This window comes from Callithrix jacchus, chromosome 5 (genome assembly GCF_049354715.1).
Source record: "Callithrix jacchus isolate 240 chromosome 5, calJac240_pri, whole genome shotgun sequence".
Lineage (NCBI taxonomy): Eukaryota > Metazoa > Chordata > Mammalia > Primates > Cebidae > Callithrix > Callithrix jacchus.
The window spans coordinates 83,443,244-83,467,002 of NC_133506.1; the positions used below are offsets into that span (position 1 = coordinate 83,443,244).

A 23,759-nucleotide genomic window follows, 5' to 3' on the forward strand; every position below is an offset into this window, starting at 1 on the left:
GGTTGAAGTGCAGTGGCACAATCTTCACTCACTACAACCTCTGCCTCCTGGGCTCAAGTGATCCTCCCACCTCAGCCTCCCCATTAACTGGTACTACAGGTGCACACCACCACGCCCAGCTCATTTTTGTATTTTTTTTGTAGAGACAACATTTTACTATGTTTCCCAGGCTGGTCTCTAACTTCTGGGCTCAAGGAATCTGTCTGCCTTGGCCTCCTGAAGTGTTGGGTTGCAGGTGTGAGCCACCACGCCTGGCCTAGGAGCTAAGAGTTTGTAATTTAGTTGGAGACTATAGCTGCATGAGTCTTCGGGGGCTTCCATCATATAATACCACACACTAGGGGGCTTAAACAACAGAACTTTATTTTCCTCCTTTTCTTTTTTTCCGAGACAGAATCTTGTTCTGTCTCCCAGGCTGGAGTGCAGTGGCATGATCTCAGCTCACTACAACCTCTGCCTCCTGGGTTCAAATGATTCTCCTGCCTCAGTCTCTTGAGTAGCTGGGACTACAGGTGGTGCCACCATGCCCAGCTAATTTTTGTATTTTTAATAGAGAGGGGGTTTCACTATGTAAGCCAGGAGGGTCTCGATCTCTTGACCAGGTGATCCGCCCACCTCGGCCTCCCAAAGTACTAGGATTACAGGCGTGAGCCATCATGCCCAGCCAGAACTTTATTTTCTTACAGTTCTGGAAGCTGGAAGTCCAAGGTCAAGGTGCGGCAGGGTTGGTGTCGTCTGTGGCCTCTCTCCTTGGCTGCAGCGGCCCGGCTCTGCAGGCTGTCCCCCATGCATTCATCCCCCAGTCCTATTGGATTAGGGCCCCACCCTAAAACCTCATTTTAATTTAATCTTCCTTTGAAGACCTCCAAATAGTCACATTGGAGACTCTGGGGCTTCAACGTATGGATCTAGGGACACCATTTGCCCTCAGAATTGGAATTGTGCTCACTCATTTATCCTGAAACCTTGTCAGTGTGACAGCCTTTCATGATTCCACCACGTAAGACCAGACTATATGGAGGTGCCCGCCTGGAGTCTGCCCAGGGGCCCCTTTCCATGCCAGTGTCCCCAGAAGAGTCCTGGCCATGCACCCAGGGAAACTGCACCCCCTTTTTCCAGATGGAGGGACTATGCTTGGGGCATATTCACCCATAAAGGAGAAGTGGGAAGTCCCCGGGCCGTAACCCCCTGGCCTCAGCCCCATCCTGAAATGCCAGTCTCTGTGGCTCCGTGCAGGAGCACAGCCAAGCGTTGCCTGTGTCTCCCAGCTCCCTGCCATGTGACCTCACTGCTGTGTGGCAAAGCCAAAACACTAACATTCATCTCTCTCATTCTCTTGTAGGCAACCTTTCTTTATTTATTACAAGTTAAATATTTGCTCAACCAGGTAATGCTGAGTGTTCTCTTTCTTTGGGAGGTTAATGGAAGTTTGTACCTTTCTGGGAATGGGGGCCCTGAAGATACTCGGAGACCAGGGACTCCAGGGTGGAGGGAGCTCACTGCTGGGAGCCACTGAAAGGTGTTTTCTCAGTGTTGTGCACACAGGACTTAGACGTCGACAGATTTGTTAAGTGATGTCAAGGAAAGAACATGTTATATTTGGCTCTGGAAAACTTGTATCCAGTTCCCACTTGGAAATATTGTCATTGGCAGGGCGGGATCAGAGCCGCAGTGTTCTTTGACTCTGCATTTAACCAGTGTCCTGGAAAGAAGGGTGCATGCCTGTTTGCTCCCAGGACAGAGTGCAGGCTGGGGGCGCCTCGTCTGGCAGTGAGGGAACCCGCCTGTCTATTCTGTTCTGTCTGAACGGCCCCACTTTTCTCAGCGAGGACCTGACAGCTCAAACTCCAGTGACACCTAACGTCAGCCACAACTCTTCCTATGTGACTAAACAGTCGTGGCCAAGGGCCCCAGCATGTTGCCCTGGCTTGGTAGCAGTAGATCGATGAAGCCAGTGTATGTGGGACTCTCCACATTCTTCCAGATAAACACGGGTAACTGGCAATAGATCCCGGCCACACTGGTAGGCTCCGCAGGCACATGAAACAGAGGCTGGTGGGGAGGAGGAAGGGAGGAAGTTTCCCACTGTTGCAGTGTTCTTAAAGTTAAGATATTACCGTAGTCGGCTGGGCGCGGTGGCTCATGCCTATAATCCCAGCACTTTGGGAGGCCGAGGCAGGTGGATCATGAGGTCAAGGGATCAAGACCATCCTGGTCAACAAGGTGAAACCCCTTCTCTAATAAATATACAAAAATTAGCTGGGCATGGTGGCATGCGCCTGTAGTCCCAGCTACTCGGGAGGCTGAGGCAGGAGAGTTGCTTGAACCCAGGAGGCAGAGGTTGCAGTGAGTCGAGATCGCGCCATTGCACTCCAGCCTGGGTAACGAGAGTGAAACTCCGTCTCAAAAAAAAAAAAAAAAGATATTACCGTAGTAAAAAAACATTTTTAGGCTGGATGTGGAGGCTCATGCCTGTAATCCCAGCACTTTGGAGGGCTGAGGCGGGAAGATCAGGAGGTCAGGAGATCGATACCATCTTGTCCAACATGGTGAAATACCATCTTTACTAAAAATACAAAAATTTAGTTGGGTGTGGTGGTGTGTGCCTGTAGTCTCAGCTACTTGGGGTAGGCTGAGGCAGGAGAATCACTTGAACCCAGGAGGCGAGGTTGCACTGAGCCGAGATCATGCCACTGCACACCAGCCAGGTGACCGAGCGATACTCTGTGTAAAAAAAAATAATAATAATGTTTTTAAAGTAGATATGGGGTCTTGCTATGTTGTCCACGCTGGTTTCAAACTCCTGAACTCAATCAACCTTCCTGCCTCAGTCTCCCAAATTGCTGGGATTATAGGTATGAGCCACTGCATCCAGGCAGGATATTACTCTGTCAACAAAACAAGAACATTTGGAATCCCTATTAGTGTTAGAATGAAATATCAGAAACAGGGGTAGAATAGAAAGAAGGAAACCTGCACATCTCATCGGCTCTGGGCCATCTTCTTTCGGTCTAGACGCTTGTCTAAGGCAGGGGATGCCTTCACAAGGCAGGGCCTCCTCCCAGACTCAGTCCTCCAACAACTGCAATGGCCCTAACCTCAGGGTCTGATGTGGCCTACTGAGGACAGTGTGTGTGAAAGTCTTCTCTCCGGTTCTCCGGGGCACAGGGAAAGGCCTGAAAGTAGGAGCCACAAGCTGAGCGGGGTTGGGAGCTTGGTTACAGAGGACACATGGTGTTTCCAAGGTCGGGAAGGAAGGCAGAGCATTACAGACAGAGGGGCAACAAGCTTGTTCCTAGGGGCTGGGATAGCAGAGTCTCATTAGGCCACGGCTGTGGTAGGGGACACAGTGAGACGATGGCATCAAGAGGTAGGCTGGACCTGGGTCAGCATGTGCTGGGCCTTGTGTCCTCTGCTGGGGTGCAGTGACATGATCTCAGTTCACTACAACCTCTGCCTCCTGGGTTCAAGCGATTCTCCTGCCTCAGCCCTCCCGAGTAGCTGGGAGTACAGGTGTGTGCCACCACGCCTGGCTAGTTTTTGTATTTTTAGTAGAGATGGGTTTTCACCACATTGGCCAGGCTGATCTCAAACTCCTGACCTCAGGTGATCCACCCGCTTTGGCCTCCCAAATTACTGGGATTACAGGTGTGAGCCACTGCACTCGGCCCTGAATTCATTTCTTGTCATTTGTCCTTTGTGTCATTTCAGAGGACTTTAACCCATCTCCATCCACTGCCATCTACCTGAAGAGTAAATCTGACCACTAATTCCCTTGCTAAAAACTAACCAGGGTCTCCCCATAAATATGTGGCCCACACAAGTCCGGGCCACATCAGCCTGAGACCACCAGAGACAGACCTGTAGGCCAGTGGGTTTGCAGTTGGGTTACCAACCTGTCACATTGAGAGAGACCGGAGGGGCCATGGGATGCCTCACCAAAGGAAGAAGAGTTATTATAAAAGGCTGAAGAAGGGTGAGGTTCAAGTGACATTTAAACAAAACCATGGTTTCATAGGTGCTGAGCAGATCTGTGAGGGAGGGGCCCAGCATAGGTCTGGGCTGTGACATGGACCTGGTGCTCCTCCTTTGGAAACCCAAGGTTAGAAGGATATCGAAGGTGGACAGATGTAGAATGCCACATCCAGGAACTCCCACGAAGCTCTGGGCCTGGGTTGGAAATTGAGGCTAATTTTTATATTAAAGTGATACCGAGCCTCCAGGCAAGAGTGGGATGTTTTCTTTTTCCTGATATGATTTCAAACAGCAATGTTTCTGAACAGTCTGATTTCAGGGATTTTTTTTTTTTTTTTTTTTTTTTTTTTTTGAGATGCAGTGTTTCTCTGTCACCCAGGCTGGAGTGCAGTGGCACGATCTCAGCTTGCTGTAACCTCCGCCTCCTGAGTTCAAGTGATTCTCCTGCCTCAGACTCCCGAGTAGCTGAGATCAAAGCGCCACCACGCCTGGCTGATTTTTTGTATTTTTAGTTGAGATGGGGTTTCACCATGTTATTGAGGATGGTCTCGATTTCCTGATCTCGTGATCCACCTGCCTTGGCCTCCCAAAGTGCTGGGATTACAGGCGTGAGCCACTAGGCCTGGCTGATTTCAGCAATTTTAGAGAACAAAGTTTCTCCATGAGTCAGAAAGCACTTGTCATTCCAACAGGGGAGTAATGTCACTTTGTGGGGATAGTGTGGCCTTGGGAGAAAGGATGCTTCCTCTTTCCTTTGCACTGACTTTATCTGTCTCTGTTATTCTATCCTGATGCGTGGCAGGACAGAGTTTTACTTCCTTGGTCTGATGTAATTTTATTTTCATGCCCTGCCTTACACTAAGACACCAAATAGTCTGGATGCTTCTCCTGTCGCTGTGCTTTTGAGAATTAGATATGTTGGAATCCCTTCCACACTCAAGAATGAAACTCTGGTTTCTTCAAGATCTTGGGTCAACTTTCTGAATTTCTATTTTGGTCAAGAAAATTTTCATTTTCTCCTATAGTCCAGTGTCAAAGATGGCTTGTTGACCCTTTGAGGCCCTGCCAGTCCTTGCCCTGTCAGAAACTAGCAGTTTTTCTGCTTCCATCCCTGTTATTATACATAGCTTGCCTATGTCTCTCTGTGGCCAGAATTCCCCACTTTATGCCTCAAAGAGAGAAGGAAGAGAAAGGGCCTTCCCAGTCCAGCCCTGCTGCTATGCCTGTGACACCTGCTAAGCGGGCCGGCTGGAGCCTGGTGTGTGCTTGGCTGGCAGAAAGGGAGTCCTGTTCTGTGGATCTCAAGGGTGACATGCGGTGTCCTTGTTCCAGGAAATTGTACTGCCCCAGATCATAACTGGAGTTGCAGCCAACCTCGTCAATGCTCTCGCCAACTATCTGTTTCTCCATCAACTGCATCTTGGGGTGATGTGAGTCCAACACACTCTCAGGACAGGGAGAAGGGATGGCTTGCATGCGGTTTTTCCAGGAGGGAGAAGAGTGGGCCCTTCAGCTGGTTCTTGTGTCCATGCGTGGCTTTTTCTTGCACCACTGTGGAAAGCACTGTCAGGGATGGAGGGTGATGCTGCTCTGGGAAGAAGACCTCAGGGCCTGCTGAGGACAGCACAGCTAGGGCTGAATCTCCCCTCCTCACTGAGTGGGGCAGGGAGAGGTGCAGGAGGGTATCTCCCTCTCACTGGGACTGTTCTTTCCAGAGGCTCCGCACTGGCGAATTTGATTTCCCAGTACACCCTGGCTCTTCTCCTCTTTCTCTACATCCTTGGGAAAAAACTGCATCAAGCGACATGGGGAGGTAACGACTACCTTTTGTCTTCCAACTGGGTCGTGGGTTTTTGCCTCGGGTTGAGTTCTGGCCTGATGGCCAGATCTACTGGAAATGTGTGTGTCCCGCCCACAGGCTGGTCACTCGAGTGCCTGCAGGACTGGGCCTCCTTCCTCCGCCTGGCCGTCCCCAGCATGCTGATGCTGTGCATGGAGTGGTGGGCCTATGAGGTCGGGAGCTTCCTCAGTGGTCCGTATGAGGATGGATGGCGGTGACTGGTGGGAACCTGGGGGCCCTGTCTGAGTGCAAGGCGACAGCTGTCTGTCTTCACCAGGCATCCTCGGCATGGTGGAGCTGGGCGCTCAGTCCATTGTGTATGAACTGGCCATCATTGTGTACATGGTAAGCAGCGGGGGCCAATCGTGGGGAGGTGCCAGGCGTTTCCTTGCTGGGTATCTGAAAGAGTCGATGGGTGAGCACAGGCCTTCGTATGTGAATCATTGGTAAAATGATAGACAAAAGTCCAATCCCATCCTTGAGCATGGGAGGGTACCTCTGCTACAGCTGGATCTTCCCTGGGAACTGAAGGGGGCTGGAGAGAAACTGCATGTGATCTGGTGCTTCTCCCTCTCCTAACGCAGCTCCCAGCTTAATCTTCCCTTTGTTTCCATACTTTTAAAATCTTTTTCAGTTGCCACAACTGAAAACCCAGGCGGGTTGCTTAGCAGAGGGATGAGACTAGGTATATGACCATAAATACCACTCTTCCTGTGCCGCCATGTCTGCTCCTGCCTGGTTCTGAAGCCTCTGAAAACACAGTATGGCCACTCCTAGGTAGATCCCCAAAAGAACTGAAAGCAGGGTCTTAAAGGGATTTTTTTTTTTTGAGATGGAGTCTCACTCTTGTTGCTTAGGCTGAAGTAAAATGGCATGATCTCAGCTCACTGCAATCTCGGTCTCCCGGGTTCAAGTGTTTCTCCTGCCTCAGCCTCCCGAGTAGCTGGGATTATAGGTGCACACCACCATATCCTGCTAATTTTGTATTTTTAGTAGAGACAGAGTTTCACCATGTTTGTTGGTCAGGCTGGTCTCGAACTCCTGACCTCAGGTGATCTGCCCCACCTTGGCCTCCCAAAGTGTTGGGATTGCAGGCATGGGACACCACACCTGGCTTAAAGGGATATTTGTTAACTATGTTCACAGGAGCATAACAGGATACAAAAGGTGGAAGCAACCTATGTGTCGATGGGGGATGGAGAGATAAACAAAATGGGTGCTATGAATACAGCGGAGTGTGAGTCAGACGTTTTTGATCATAGGGAACACCAGTCGTCAGGAAGCTTTCCTTTGACTTTGTTTTACTGAAAACATCAACTGGAGATTCTGAAGGAAGCACGTACCATTTTCGAAACATAAAAGTAAAAACAGAAAAGGGAGATTGTAATGTGGGGAGAAACTCAACCCAGAAAATGAGTGTGGCATTTTTTGCAGTAGTTAACGCTTAGGTTTTCTCTCTGACACTGGTTGTGTTTTGAAAGTACAGAGAGTACACATTTCCTGTTCTTTTTAGAGAATTATTCTCTTGCACACCTGTGGTTGTTTTTTTTGTTTTCCTATCCTTGGCAGAGTTTTTTAACGTGGATATTTTACTTCACTTTTAATATTTTATTGACATTTTATATTGAGTAAATTCATTAACTATATTTAAGTCAAAATGCTTACTGGTATATAGAATTCCACTATATGCGGTATACTTTTAAAATCAATTTCCTATGGTTGAAGAGTTTATTTCCAATATTTCAATATTAACAGCTCTTCAAGGAACATCCTAGAACAAATATCTTTATATACTTGTCCGATTATTTCTTTCAGATTCATAAAAGTGAAACAAAGGTATGACTTTATGTCTTTTGCATGTTTCCATATACTTTCCAATAGGCTTGTAAGAATTTACACTTATATTTCTTCTTAATCAACAGAAAGATGTTGATTTCCTCAGATTCACCAGTTGTTCATATTTTGCCCCATTTGTTCTGTCTGGTCTGTCTACACCGTCCATGTCCAAATACAATACCAATACAGTCAGTATAAAACAATACCAATTGCTCTGGTGATGTCCTTTATCACTAAGTTTCCCTAGTGTCACGTCTCTTTAGTGTCCTTTAATCTGGAACAGATCTTCATTATTCCTTCATCTTTCTTGACCTTGGCATTTTTGAAGAACATAGGCCATTATCTGTAGAAGTTCACTCTATGTGGTGCGGCTGATGTTTCCTTATAAATAGATTTAGATTGTTTGTTTTGGGTAAGAAAGCTACAGACGTGATGCTGTGACCTTCTTAGTGCACCGTATCAGGAAGCACGTGATGTTGATCTGTCTCAGTGTCGGTGATATGACCTTTTTAGTTGGTGGTGTTTTTGTTTTTGTTTTTGTTTTCTTTGAGACAGCATCTTGCTCTGTCACTCAGGCTGTTAACAGTGGCATGATCTTGGCTTACTATAGTCTCGACCTCCTGGGCTCAAGCAATCCTCCCACCTTAGCCTCCTGAGTAGCTGGTACTACAGGTGTGTACCACCACTCCCAGCTAATTTTTTTTTTTTTTTGAGATGGAGTTTCGTTCTTGTTACTCAGGCTGGAGTGCAATGGCGCGATCTCAGTTCACTGCAACCTCTGCCTCCTGGGTTCAAGCAATTATGCCTTAGTCTTCCGAGTAACCGGGACTACAGGTGTGCACCACCATGCCCAGCTAATTTTTGTATTTTTGGTAGAGACAGGGTTTAACCATGTTGACCAGGATGGCCTCCATCTCTTAACCTCGTGATCCACCCACCTCAGCCTCCCAAAGTGCTGGGATTATAGGCGTGAGCCACCACGCCTGGCCTTCCGCAGCTAATTTTTTTTTTTCTAAATTGGTCTTGTTACATTGCCCAAGCTGGTCTCAAACTCCTGGGCGCAAGCAGTCCTCCCACCTTAGCCTTCCAATGTGCTGGGAGCACAGGCACAAGCCGCTGCATCCTGCCAGTATTAACTTTGATATCTTGGTTAAGGTGGTGCCTGCCAGGTGTCTCCTGTCAAGTCACTGCCTTTCTCTTTGTAATAAATAAATAATCTGTCAGGTGATCTCTATGTTTGTCCCTACTTGTGAATTTCTAGGCAGAGACTCAGTCTTTTATTACTTTTTTATTCCCCAACCTATGTCAGATTTTCTTTAAGCTGGTCGTTAGTTGTCCTGATCCTAAGGCAATGTTCATGTTTCAACAAGTAAGGACTCATATTTCCTTATTAATATTAATTTTTCCAGTGGTAACTTTATAAATAATAATGGTAAATCTTTATTGAGCAATTCCTACATGCTTCTTCTAAGCAGTTAGCATGTAGAGACTTATTAAATTCCCACAATAACCCAGTGATAGAGGTTCTATGATTCAACCCCTTTTACAGATAAAACAAAACTCTGGAGGTTTAGACAGGGTAAGTAACTTGCTCAGGGTGATGTAGCTGATAAGTGGCATGCTGGGATTTGAACCTAAGCAATCTGGCTTCACAATCCTGATCCCTAACCACAAGGCAGGGTTGCTTCCCTACAGTTCCTTTAGTACCACTCCTATCTTTTAAACTGAATCCCTGGATGGTCTTTCAGGACAGACACTCTGCCATGGGTGGTGCCGCATGCCTATGATCCCAGCTACTTGAGAGGCTGAGGTTGCATGATTGTTTGAGCTCTGGAGGTTGAGGTGGCCGTGAGCTGTGATTGTGCCACTGCACTCCAGCCTGAGGGACAGAGTGAGACCCTGTCCCTACTTATTTTATTTTATTTCATTTATTTTGAGATGGAGTTTCACTCTGTTGCCCAGGCTGGAGTGTAGTGGCACTATCCCGGCTCATTGCAACCTCTGCCTCCAGGGTTCAAGCAATTCTCCTGCCTCAGCCTGCCAAGTAGCTGGGATTACAGGTGTGTGCCACCGTGCCCAGCCGATTCTTGCACTTTTTAGTAGAGATGGGGTTTCATCATGTTAGCCAGCCTTGTCTCAAACTCCTGACCTCAAGTGATTCGCCCGCCTCAGCCCCCGAAAGTGCTGGAATTATAGGCGTGAGCCACCGCACCTGGAGTCTGTCCCTATTTAAAACAAACAAACCAGACACAAGCCTGGGCTCCTGGTGAGTCAGTTTATCCCCCTACTCCCAGAGGAAGAATGTGCAGCATCCCCAAGTGGCAGAGGATGGAAGCTCTGCAGAAAAGCCCCATCTGTGCTAAGCATCATCACCTGGGTTCAGTTTCCACAGTAGCCTGGGGGCTTCCAGCTAGACAAAGGGGATGTTGCAGATTGGTCTTTTCGAAACTTTTAAGACCAAGTGTTCCCACCAGGTGTGAGGCACGAGGCCACTTCTCTGCATGTGTTCTCACGCTGCAGTTGCGTCGTTGCAGGTTTCCTTTTCGTTTTAGGTTCCTGCAGGCTTCAGTGTGGCTGTCAGTGTCCGGGTGGGAACTGCTCTGGGGGCTGGAAACATGGAGCAGGCACGAAAGTCCTCCACGGTTTCTCTGCTCATCACAGGTACGGAGACCCCTTCACCTGAGTCTCCCGGTGCAGTCTCTGCATGCAAACCCCAGGCTCCCCCACTTCCTGTGGATCTCTCTCACCGTGTTGTTTCTTCTGCCGTTTTCACCTTCAGTGCTCTTTGCTGTAGGCTTCAGTGTCCTGCTGTTAAGCTGTAAGGATCACGTGGGGTACATTTTCACTACCGACCGGTGAGTGCTGGGGTTTTCTTGAAAAATGAAATCTGTGATAAAGAAATGGTTCCGGTGGGGCACAGTGGCTCTCGCCTGTAATCCCGGCACTTTGGGAGGCCAAGAAGGGCAGATCACCTGAGGTCAGGAGTTCAAGACCAGCCTGGCCAACATGGCAAAACCCCGTCTCTACTAAAAATGCAGAACTTAGCCGGGTGTGGTGGCAGGTGCCTGTAATCCCAGCTACTCAGGAGGCTGAGGCTGGAGAATCGCTTGAACCCAGGAGGTAGAGGTTGCAGTGAGGTGGGATTGTGCCACTGCACTGCACTCCAGCCTGGGTGATGAGAGTGAGACTGTCTCAAAAAAAGAAAAAAAAAAAAAAAAAGAAATGGTTAAGTTGGAAAGATGCTATCACAGAGGGGCTGCCTGCGGTTGTTGCATCAGGTGTGTCTGATCATTGCAAGATCAGCGGCTTCACTGATGTTACTTGGGAGAAACACATGCGATGTAGGAACTGGTTTACATAGTCTACCATGCCAACTAATGGGCATTGGTGATGACTGTATGCTTCTGGTGGTCGTATTTTAAAGGTGGAAACTCCTTTTCAGTACAGTTAATTACATTTTCAGTTAATTATTTTGTTTCCAATGGTAAGAATCCTCTTAGTTTCTTAGTATCTGCCAAACTGCCTGGTTTGTAGTAGTTGCATAGTATGTCTGGCAAACTGAATTGAAGTTAAAATCTCACCAAGGAGCTGTCTCAAAAGTCTCACTCTCACATTGATGACTGAGGAATTCTTGGATAAGTCCTCTCTGCTCTGCAGAATTTTTTCCTTCATCAGTGATGCTAGTGTGTACATTCTGACTATATAGAAACTTCGTGGGGATACTTCTTATTTGGGACACCTTTATCAGCAGTTACAAAATGCAAATTGACTTTGCCTTCATGGATTCAGAAAGCTGGCGGAGTGGACAGAACTAACTTCACGGCTTGTCCTTCACACACTTGTCTTTTGACTTCAGATGGTAGGTTTTCATTTTTCAGCTTCAGCTGTTTTGTTATGGGGAAATAGATGTTTAGGACAGGAGTGGTGCCTCATGCCTATAATGCCAGCATTTTGGGAGGCTGAGGCGGTTGGATCACTTGTGTTCAGGAGTTCAAGACCAGCTGGTCAACATGGGGAAACCCTGTCTCTACTAAAAATACAAAAAAATTAGCCAGGCATGGTGAGACACATCTGCAATGTCAGCTACTCAGGAGGCTGAGGGAGGAGAATCACTTGAACCCGTGAGACAGAGGGTGCAGTGAGCTGAGATCGTGCCACTGCACTCCAGCCTGGGCAACAGAGTGAGATTCCATTTCAAAAAAAAAAAAAAAATAAAGATGTTTGTAGATCCCTCACCTAGAATGAGTGGGGAAGGTGATGGTAAATAGTTGGCTTTTCTCACAAAGGGAATCAGAATGAATTTATGAGGACCAGGATAGATAGATAGACATATTCAGTAGGAATATGGTAAAACTTGGACACTGAATCTGTCCACAGCAGGTAAAGAATGAAAAACGAGAGGCCCACAAACCATAGAGCAGATGAGACAGGGAAACATTGGACACTCAAAAATCAAATTACTTGTAAGGTGGCCGGGATCAACCCAACCAGGTAGAATCAGTGAAACAGAGGCAACTCTACCTAACTTAGTCATAGGGCCGGGAAAAGGCCCCTCTAACAAAGGAAGGGGGATGGTCCTACTAAACACAATCATTTAAAAAATCCTAAGCGACTACTTTGCACAACTTTTTTCAAGGAAATCTAAAAACCTGGAATAAACAGATCATTTTCTAGGGAAATAATTATCAGTATGTATCCTAGAAAAGGTAGAAGGTCTAAGTAAACTGATTTCCTGGTGAGAAATAAGAGAAAGCAATTTTAAAATGCCAAAAACATAATCCCAGAGGGTTCCAAAGGATAATTTTATAAAATCTTCAAAACATAGGGAATTGCAAACATAGATAAATTATAGAAAATTTCAGAGCACAGGAAACCGAAAACTTTGTGTTCTGTTTATGAAGCAAACATTGACCAAAATCTGACAAAGTTTGCACCTAAAAAAGAAAGAAAATCACAGATCACTCTTATGTATTAATACCAATTTAAAAATTCAAAGTAAAATGTTATTAGAATTCAGCAGCACATTGAAAAGAATGTACTTTGGTGAAATGTGACAGTGAATATAGGCCAGGTGTGGTGGCTCAGTCTCCCAACACTTTGGAGACTGAGGCAAAAAGATCACTTGAGCCCAGGAGTTTGAGACCAGCCTGGGCAACATGGCGAAACCCCATCTCTACAAAAAATAAAATTTAGCTGGGCATTGTGGCGTGCACCTGTAGTCCTAGCTACTCGAGAGGCTGAGGTGGGAGGATCACTTGAGCTCGAGAGATTGAGGCTGCCATGAGCCATTATTTCACCACTCCACTCCAGCCTGGGCAACAGTGAGAACCTGTCTCAAAAAAACAAAGTGAATATAATATCTCAGGTGGAAAAAGCAAAGTGCAGAACATCATACAGAGAATGCTGCATGTGAGATGATAGAATATAAAAAGGAAAAATAAGAGTATACATTTGTTACAAAAACTTAGCTGGGCACGGTGGCGCATGCCTGTAATCCCAGCTACTCAGGAGGCTGAGGCAGGAGAATTGCCTGAACCCAGGAGGCGGAGGTTGCGGTGAGCCGAGATCGTGCCATTGCACTCCAGCCTGGGTAACAAGAGTGAAACTCCGTCTCAAAAAAAAAAAAAAAGAATATACATTTGTATTTGCTTATATTTTCATAGATTTTAGACAAACATGGAAAGTTCTAAGAATTGTCACCTGGAGGAGCAGGGCTGATACTGCGCAGCCTGGAAGGGCATTGCAGTGTAAGACTTTGCTATCTTGTTCATATTGTTCCGTTTTTTGACCATGTGCATGTTACCTATTCAAAAAATAGAATTTTAATAAAATAACTATATTTCTGTTCTTTTTGGTGAGGAGGAAGTGATCTTGTTGTTCAGTGCTGGATTTCTTCCTTTTTTTTTTGAGATGGAGTTTTGCTCTTGTTGCCCAGGCTGGAGTGCAATGGTGAGATTTTGGCTCACCACAACCTCCACCTCCCGGATTCAAGTGATCCTCCTGCCTCAGTCTCCCGAGTAGCTGGGATAATAGGCATGTGCCACCATGCCTGACTGATTTTGTATTTTTAGTAGAGACGGGGTTTCTCCAGGTTGGTCAGGCTGGTCTTGAACTCCCAAACTCGGGTGATCCTCCCACCTCAGCCTCCCAAAGGACTGGGATTACAGGCGTTAGCCACTGCGCCTGGCCAGTGCTGGATTTCTTATTTAGTAATTAAACAAATATTTATTGCCAGACAGTGTTCTAGGTTCTAGTTTGGAGTGACCAAACTCACTTGAAGGGTGTTGTGCATTTATTGCTTCCCCAGGTGAGGGGCAGCATTTTTCTGTCTCCCTTCATGTGTAGGCATTAGAATCCAAGTCTCTAGCTTTAGGGGTTGTGTTTCTAGGAACCAAGGATATTTCCGCAGAATATGTCTATGGCTTTTACCAAGCTTGGTTCCATCGGGGGAACTTAATTCTTATTCTGTAGTGCTCCACTCAGGCTCACTGAGAGGCACAGTTAGGCTTGGCCTGTGGCATCATCTTAAAAGAAGGATATACATAGCATCCAAACTTGCCAGGATGATAGGAGCGTGCCATTGTGCCCAGCCAAACTTTTTTTTTTTTTTTTTTTGCTGGTGGGGCATGGGGGAGGGGTGTCACGAAATCACTTGATTTGTCTGCGCTGACTAAATGGTCTATGCAGCAGCCCCTTCTTATCCCTGGTTTTGCTTTCTAGGGTTTAGTCACCTGCAGTCAATTTTGGTCTGAAAATCTTAAGTGGAAAATTCCAGAAATAAACAATTCACAAGTTTTCAATTGCATGCTGTTATGAGTGTTAGGAGGAAATCTCACATCCCACCTGGGACGTGAAATCATCCCTCTGTCCAGTGTCTCCATGCTGTGTGTGCTTCCACCCACTAGTTATTTCAGGTTGACTGCACTGGTATCACAGCACTGGTAATAGCCCCAAAGCACAAGAGTAACGAAGCTGGCATGTGGGTATCATCTACTTTATTCCTACTGCTGTTACTTTCTTGCTGTGCTGAATTTATAAACTAACTTTCTCATAGGTAGGAGTGTATAGGAAAAACACCGTGTATTTAGATTTCAGTCCTCTCTGCTATTTCAGGTATCCACCAGGGGTCTTGGAACATATCTCATGAAGTCAAGAGTGTGGTGCTTTGTATTTTTCCTAAAAATCGTGAGATACAACATGCAGTTAGTTTCCTCTGTGGGCCCAGCAACAGGAGAACTGTCCCTGACTAGGCTGCTGGCTGCAATACATGCACATGTGTGTTACATGCAGAAAGCTATATGCTTTTAAAAATATATATATTAAATAAAAAATATATATTATACAATATATAATATATAACATATTACATAATTATAATTATATGATATAATACACTATGTAATATATATTACATAAATTATATAATTATGATATATTAATAAATATATTTATATATTTATTAAATATATATTTATTAAATATATATTTATTAAATATATATAATATAAATATATTATATATATTTATTAATATGTATACTTTAAATATATATATATATTTTTTACTCTGTATTTGTATATATACAGTCTTATTCTATCACCCAGGCTGGAGTGCAGTGGTGCGATCTCTGCTCACTACACCCTCTGCCTCCCAGGTTCAAGCAATTCTCCTGCCACCACCTCCTGAGCAGCTGGGATTACAGGTGCTTACCACCAGGCCTGGTTCCATGGGGTTTTGCTATATTGGCCAGGCTGGTCTCAGACTCCTGACCTCAGGTGATCCACCTGCCTCAGCTTGCCAGAGTGCTGAGATTATAGGCATGAGCCACTGCACCTGCCAGAAAGCTATATCCTTCTTTCCCTACTTTGGCTCCTAATCACCATGTGCTTTATTTTCCAAACAGAGACATCATTCATCTGGTGGCTCAGGTGGTTCCAATTTATGCTGTTTCCCACCTCTTTGAAGCGCTTGCTGTAAGTATTATGTAGTAGTCCCCTAAGCACTGTTATGATCTATGAATTTCTTCTGATGGTGGTAAATTTCAGCTGCGAGGAGGGGCCAGGGTAGGTAGGAAGATTGAATATTGTTATCATATTCATTTAGAAGGATGCTGTCATCTTACCATGGATTTTAGAGTCAGAGTCCTACAGAATATGAAGTGCTCAGGAGATGGGCGTGTTTCAGGAGCACTGGCTTCGTTGGCACTGATGGGATGCTCTCTGCCTGCAGTGCACGAGTGGTGGCGTTCTGAGGGGGAGTGGAAATCAGAAGGTGGGAGCCGTCGTGAATGCCGTTGGGTACTATGTGGTGGGCCTCCCCGTCGGAATCGCACTGATGTTTGCAACCAAACTTGGAGTGATGGGTAAGCTCTAACCTGTGCAGGCAGGGCTCAGCTGCTCACCAGCCCAGGAAATGACCATCAGAACACACGGGCCTTTTACTGAGGCTCACCTCTGAAATTTGGAAGCTCACTCACATCCATTCTGTGTCTTGTCAGAGAGCGTGGGGGATGTTCAGAAGGTGGCCTCCAGCTCTAGCCAGGGCCCCAAGGCTCCGTGGTCCTCCCTCCCACCCCTGCAGGCAGTCTTCCATGCGGACAAACTTGAGCGCAGATGCCCTTTCTATTCACCTCCTGACCTGAGTCATCCAGCCCTTATTTCTCCAAAGGAGGTGACAGCAGGGACCACTGAAGAAGCATTCAGAAGCATCCCTTTTGCATGTTCCATGCTGTTCTTTAGACAGCGTGTGAGTCCCTGAGGGTGAGTCTGCAGGGCAGAGGCCTTCATAGGTGGTCTGTCCTGCGTGCGTGGGGTGCCGCAGGGTCAGCACTCACAGTGGCACTGTACATCCTAAAGCAGCACCCCATGTGTTCACCAGGCAGCGTGGCTGGATCCTTGGAGGGCAGCGGGTGGCCAGTGCCCTCCTCATCACCCCCATCGCACTCCACAGCCTCCACCTCCCTCCCTGTACGGCCTCAGCTGTGTGTCTGTGGGTCTCCCCACAAGGGCATGCATGTGATCAAGTGAACAGCACAGGAGGAAGGTGGTGGACACGAGCACCTTCCCACATTTGGAAGAAAAAACTTAATCCACAGCATCTGAAATTACCAGAGCTAATCATTTCTAAAAGTGCGGAAATAAATGACTGCCCAGCTTTGATTTCTAAAATAATAATTCTGAATATATTGGCAGTTAATAAATTATGATATGAAAAGGTAGACATTATCTTTGGGTGAGTAGTGACTGATGTAAAGCGTGGCTTGTTTTGATCCATCCGTACTTGGCAGGTTCTGAGGTGGCGAGAAGTCAACTGATACCTCCAGGGAACTTACAGTTCAGTATGTTCCTTTAGGTGGCACATTTTTCTCAAGTTCAATAATATTTTAATTAAAAATACAGGAGTTGTTCAAAGAATAGAATTGCCAGTGCAGAGTTCATTGGGCTTGCATGATAGTGCAGAAAATTATTCAGCTGAGTTTCTGGTATGATTCATACTCTGGACTTGCCAATTGGATAGCTAATGCAAATATTATAAGAATCTATTTTTATTTTTAAAGCAATGTATTTCATGTAACACAATATAGACAAAATATTATCATTGTAACATGCAATCAGTATAAAATATTAAGGAAATACTTTAAATTCTCTTTTATGTCTTTTAAATTTTAAATTGACAAATTGTATGTATTTATGGGGTACAGTGTGGTGTTTTGATATACATATAGAACGTGGAATGATTAGATCAAGCTAATTAACGTACTTATCGCCTCACTTATTTTTTATGGTAAGACATTTGAAATTAGTTGATTCAAAATGTACATTGACTATGGCCCCCCTGCTGTGCAATTGACCTCAAAACTTATTCTTCCTGTCTATCAGGAACTTCGTGTCTTAACAACTCCCTGTTCCCACACCCTCCCCTCCCTACCACCAGTCTCTGGTAACTATCATGTTACTCTCTACGTCTATGACTTCATTTTTTTTAGAAGAGGAATCTACTTTATTCTCTTGTTCATTTTTACAGATGGGGTCTTGCTGTGTTGCCCAGGTGGATCTCAAATTCCTTGCCTCAAGTGATCCTCCCACTTTGGCCTCCCAAGTATCCGGGATTACAGGCATGAGGAATCTGCTTTTAAATATAAATCTATCCATACCCCAAGTGCTGTTCTTGGCTCACCTATTCACTTAACAAAATATACTGAGGCTCAGGCTCAGGCTCATGCCTCAGTATATTTTGTTAAGTGAATATATTTGGGATTACAGGCACAGCACAATGGCCCATGCCTGTAATCCCAGCACTTTGGAAGGCTGAGTTGGCAGATTACTTGAGGTCAGGAGTTTGAGACCAACCTGGCCAACATGGCAAAACCTCATCTCTACTAAAAATACAAAAGTTAGCCAGATGTGGTGGTGTGCACCTGTAGTCCCAGCTACTTGGGAGGCTGAGATATGAGAATCACATGAACACCAGAGGCAGAGGTTGCAGTGAGCCAAGATGGCACCACTGTACTTTAGCCTGGGTGACAGAGTGAGACTCTATCTCAAACACAAAAAACACAAAAACTAAATGTGCAAAGCAGAAGTTGAGAATCACTGAAAAGAAATGGTGGGGGCCCCGGGGATGTGAGGGCTCTATGAGAAGACTGTAGTCAGTCCTTCCACCCGCCTGTTAGAAGAAAGTGTGGTATGAATTGGATTTTAATCTTGTGTTTCCTGTAGTATGGAATGCAGTATACCTATACAGGGTGTAGGAAAGCGTCTGAATTCTGCAGGTTCTCAGAAGCAACCCTAGGAAATCGTAATGACCCTCAGAATCCCTGGGAGACTTTTTAAAATATGTTAATTCCTGGGCCTTGCCCATGGGATTCTAATAATCATCCTACTTTGGGTCCCTAGGTTGGGTCAAATAGAAATCTTGAAATGATCTATGCTAAACTACCAGAAATCTAATTCATAACTTCCAAATTATAGCTGGAGGTAGCTAGTTATTTTCTGTTTAAGATGCTTTGGGTGAGCTTGTAGTTTCTATGCACTGAGAACACTGGATTTGAAAGAGGAAGCCAGTAGCTTCCTTCTGCTAATTTTTTACAGGAATAGCAGGTGACACCAACTATACTATTCTAAGAGCAGGCTACACTGGGTGCAGTGACTCATACCTATAATCCTAGTGCTTTGGGAGGCCAAGGCGGGAGGATCACTTGAGTCTAGGAGTTTGAGGCTGCAGCGAGCTGTAGAGCAAGACCCTGCCTCTAAAGAGCAAACAAACAAAAGGGCAAGCTAGTCATACCTGAAAAAATGTGACTGGTACCAAGAAACAGAGCTGTCAACCTTGTACCTAATCTGTAAACCAGGAACCCAGACTAGCCACCTTAAACCTTACATAGATCTGGACAGCTGTGGAAATAAAGCAGGACCAACCAAGCAAGACAAGCAAAGGCGTATTCTCAGCAAGGGCGTTGGCCGCCACCACTTGCATTTGGGTAGAGACTCAAAGGCAGGCAAAGGAGTGGGAAAGCGTCCCAGGAAAGGGGAGGCTGCAGGTGTGCCCTGAGACTGTTGATCTGGGGATGCTGGAGGGAGCTGACTAGAAATAGGCCTCCGTGTGATTGGTTAGGGGGATGTATTTTACTTTCTCTGGTTGGTTCTAAGTTGGAAACGCGGGCCAAAGTCAGGGAAGCTGTCATTTGCTAATCAAGTCCTGACCATTTGGGGCCAATCGTTACAGAAGTTACTGGTTAGCTTCCTGGATTGTCACCAGAGGCAGCCATCTTGCTTCCTGCAAGTCTGATTTAGGGCAGGCTGGCTTCCTGGGTTTATTGTAGAGAGGGGTGGTTTCTTGGGCTGCCTGATGTGGGGCAGAACCCAAAGTAGGTCTGTTTTTGTTACAGTCAGGCCCTTGTCTCTTGGTTATTGTTGGAGCTTTTGGTTCTGCCATGAGTTTACTGTTGACCAAAAACCCTCCTCTCCTGGGGTCTCCCTCTGTGTCCTGTGTGGTGCTTTGAGATCCACAGGGCTTTTCCCACCACCTGTGCCTCCCAGGCCTGCCTTTGTTCTCTAGTCATCTCTGGGTGCACAGCCCTCCTCTGGGAGCTTCCAGCAAAGTCTGTCAGAAGCAAGTTAAGGTCCAAGGTCTGGCAGGAACTCTGAGGCAGGGAACATTATTAATTTATATAGCTAGTGGTTTCTGCTTTTTTTTTTTTTTTTTTTTTTAATGTTAGTCCCCTTTTTTTGAGGAAAATAGGGCAGAAGTAGTTGGTCCTGGGAAATTTTAATTTTCTTATAACTGGCATTTTTCTTAATACTCAAGCATTATAGTCAGTAAGGCCAAAAATATCCTCTGAATATTTGTTCTGAAATCCTGAACCACAAGAGATGGCCCTTCTGGAGGAGGCCTCAGGGAGTATTGGGATTTCTAGAACCTTCCGGAACCTTCTGGAAGTCCAAGAAGGAGCAGGGTAGAGGTCTGTGGCCCACTGTGGGCTCTACCTCGGCCATGCAAGCAGATGTTCAGTATGGCTGACCGAAGTGAGATAGGCAAAACATACTCCCAGGGGCAGCTGGTTTTCTGTGGAATTAACCTCTATTAAATATTTCTATTTCTAGGTCTGTGGTCAGGGATCATCATCTGTACAGTCTTTCAAGCTGTGTGTTTTCTAGGCTTTATTATTCAGCTAAATTGGGAAAAAGCCTGTCAGCAGGTAACTATGTTCATTCTGTCCTGGTTCCTCTCCTAGAAAAACAGGCTCTGATCTGGCTCTCCCTTTTTCATTTTGGAAAGTTCTTTTCTCATTTTCTTTATTTTTATATCATGAATACTATTTTTCTTGTTGTTTTAACTAGACAATTCAGATGTGAAGGGCCAGATGACCCCAGCTTTATCCACTCCCAGAAAAACAGGGGGTTCCTTTCTTCCTTGTCTCCCATGCCAGGCTGTCCCACTTGTGTAGGAAAATCTAATGTCAGGACAAGAATTCGAACTGAAGAGAAAGGTGGGATGCATCAAAGTCATCCTGATGTTGTTTTTATGATCCCCAGATGTTTTGTGAAGATACTTGGTGCATCCTTCCCTTCAGCTTTCTAGGTCTAGAAAGAGGTGATAGAAAAATGAGATGAGTCGAGGTACGGGTGGCTTATGCCTGTAGTTCCAGCTATTCAGGAGGCTGAGGTGGGATGATTGCTGAAGCCCAGGAGTTTGAGGCTGCAGTGAGCTGTGATTGCACCACTCACTGTACTCCAGCCTGGGTGATGGAGTGAGACCCTGTCTCTACAAATAAAAAATTTTTAAAAGAAAAAAGAGAGCCGAGTGCGGTGGCTTACACCTGTAATCCCAGCACTCTGGGAGGCTGAGGCAGGTGGATCACAAGGTCAAGAGATCAAGACCAGCCTGGCCAACATCACAAAATCCCGTCTCTACTAAAAATACAAAAATTAGCTAGGTGTGGTGGCCGGTGCCTGTAGTCCCAGCTACTTGGGAGGCTGAGGCAGGAGAATCGCTTGAACCCAAGAAGTGGAGGTTGCAGTGAGCCAAGATTGTGCCATTGCACTCTAGCCTGTCTGGCAACAGAGTGAGACTCTGTCAACAAAAAAAAAAAAAAAAAAAAAAGGAAGAATAAAGAGATAAAGTAAAAAGAAGGGAGAGCTCTAAGTGATCTTGGTCCCTCTCTTGTCTTGTCCCTGTCTCCTTCACTCTCTACTATTCCCATCCCACCTTCCCTCTCATGGACCCCATTTCAATCTTAAGAGACAGGGTCTCACTCTGTCACCCAGGCTGAACTATAGTGGCAGGATCACAACTTGCTGGAGTCTCAACCTTCTGGGCTCAAGTCATCGTCCCGTCTCAGCCTCCCAAGTAGTTGGGAATCAGACATGCACCACCGTGCCTGGCTTTTGTTTGTTTTTAAATTTTTTAGTTGAGATGGGGTCTTGCTGTGTTGCACAGGCTGGCCTTGAGTTCCTGGGCTCAAGCAATCCTCCCTCCTCAGCCTCCCAAAGTGCTGGGATTACAAGTGTGAGCCACAGAGCCTGGCCCCATTTCAATCCTTATGAAAGATGACCGGTGAATGAGAGGAGCTTCAGCTATACATGCCGATTAGGGAAAGTGGCTTGGCTTTTCCTAAACCAGGTGGTCAAGTAAAATACCTTATTAAACACTATCGTGAAGGCTGACGAACTGACTTTCATTTTCCAGGCTCAGGTACATGCCAATTTGAAAGTAAACGTGGCTCCGAGTGGGAATTCCGCTCTCCCGCAGGATCTGCTTCACCCAGGTATGATATGACTCCCTCAGCCCTTGGACAGGCTGGTCTCGGTGGGACTGGAGGGGCTGTTAGTGAGACACAGCTAGATTTGCTGCGATGAGCTCCCATTTAAATAGAGCAATAATGTTTCAGAAATACGTGATGAAGTCAAGTAACACCCAATTCAAGGTCAACTGACTTAAAGTTTATTTGCTTTAATTCCACACATTAGAATACTGCAGTATACTAACTGGGACCTATACAGATGAAAATGTCCCCAGTTCTTCCCCTAATCTGTGGTACTTCTGCAAGCACTTTGCAGGCATTTCTAACACTTGGAGGTACCGTGCTTCTATCCTAGCTTGGAAACTGATGTTTGTTTGTTTTAAAGGGGTTCCTGCTGTTCATCAGGCAGACACTTGTGGGCTTTAAAACAGGTTGTTGCTCTGACCTTTGCTTCTGCTGCACATCATGCAATTGTGGTTATGGTTTTCTTCAGTCAATTGAGTAATTCCCCCCTCCCCCATTCCTGGCCCCTTAGGCAGTTAGCCACCCACTCGCAGTAATCCTTGCTCCTTTATAATTTAAACACTGACTTCATAGAATGGCTAATTTGCAGTCAGTGGTCAATTGTGTCTCTGCATGTTGTCTAGGCTCCTGTGCTGTGTATCTGGTTATCTTTGATTTTAATCAATTTTTTAAAAGTTTCAATTAGAGAAAAAAAAATTTTTTTTAATAGAGAGAGGGTCTCGCCCTGTTGCCCAGGCTGGTGTGCAGAGGTACGATGATAGCTCACTGCAGCCTCCACCTCTTGGGCTCAAGCAATCCTCCTGCCTTGGCCTCCCAAAGCAGTGGGATTACAGGCATGAGCCACCACACTTGGCCTGGCTGTCTTTGATTATGTTGCAGACTTTATATTTGAAAATTTTTTGTAGAAGTAACTTGAACCTGAAAGAATGTCGTCTGTCTTCAGAGAGGATTTTCTTTTGTTGGACACTGGGGGTGACCAGCAGTCTAGAGCAGTCTTGGAAATGGGAGTTTTCTGGAGCACCCAGCTGACCTGAGGTGTGCTGCAGCCAGTGTGAGGCCTGGTTTACTTTTTCTGGTTCATCCTTTTTCTTTCTGAGGAGTCTCGCATTGTCCCAGGCTGCAGTGCAGTGGTGCAATCTCAGCTCACTGCAACCTCCACCTCCCAGATTCAAATGATTCTCCTGCCGCCTCAGCCTCCTGAGTAGCTGGAAGTGCAGTGGGATGATTCTGGCTCACTGCAACCTCAGCCCCCTGGGTTCAAGTGATTCTCGTGTCTCAGCCTCCCAAGTAGCTGGGATTACAGGTGCATGCCATCACACCTGGCTACTGTTTGCATTTTTAGTGAAGACAGCGTTTCGCCATGTTGGCTAGGCTGGTCTCAAACTCTTGACCTCAAGTGATCCTCCCTCCTTGGCCTCCCAAAATGCTGGGATTACAGGCACCAGCCACTGCGGCCAGCCTGGTTCATCCTTCATTCTTGGATGTAGCCCTTCGGGGTTCCAACCTCAAATACAAAGGGGTTTGCCAGGGCCTGAAGTCCCCAAAGCCCTGCTCAGTGTCTCAGTCACGTGGTCTGGGTGCAGCTCTGTCTGACCTGCATCCTCTGATCTCTCTGATCTGAATGAACTCTCTGATCTGAAGCAGCCCCAGAGGCTGGGCGGCCCCTCTGGGTTCCTTCGTCTCCTGGATCTTGCCCTGGTGACTCTTCATTACATTGTTTGCATTCTGATGCCTTCAAGATGATATTTAATTTGTTTTATTCAGATTTGATAATGATCTTCAGGCAAGGGTTGGCCCAGGTTTTCCTGGATCAACATCTGTTGCCAGTTTCCCGATTTGTGA

The 23,759-nt window shown here is 46.0% G+C and overlaps 1 protein-coding gene across 4 annotated transcripts in view; it reads left to right on the forward strand.

The window, feature by feature from the left end:
- SLC47A1 (solute carrier family 47 member 1) overlaps positions 1-23,759 on the forward strand; it is a 45,752-nt gene that overhangs the window by 19,204 nt on the left and 2,789 nt on the right. Inside the window, exons 6-17 of one of the 4 annotated variants that reach the window (XM_078373161.1) lie at positions 1,343-1,387; positions 5,308-5,405; positions 5,691-5,788; positions 5,894-6,007; positions 6,093-6,160; positions 7,631-7,651; positions 10,204-10,312; positions 10,431-10,506; positions 15,555-15,624; positions 15,881-16,013; positions 20,254-20,348; positions 21,839-21,917. In XM_078373161.1, the coding sequence (XP_078229287.1) occupies positions 1,343-1,387; positions 5,308-5,405; positions 5,691-5,788; positions 5,894-6,007; positions 6,093-6,160; positions 7,631-7,651; positions 10,204-10,312; positions 10,431-10,506; positions 15,555-15,624; positions 15,881-16,013; positions 20,254-20,348; positions 21,839-21,917 (1,006 nt within the window). The remainder of the gene's footprint in view (positions 1-1,342; positions 1,388-5,307; positions 5,406-5,690; positions 5,789-5,893; positions 6,008-6,092; positions 6,161-7,630; positions 7,652-10,203; positions 10,313-10,430; positions 10,507-15,554; positions 15,625-15,880; positions 16,014-20,253; positions 20,349-21,838; positions 21,918-23,759) is intronic. The other 3 variants (XM_078373162.1, XM_008996419.5, XM_078373163.1) reach the window with 3 other exon arrangements.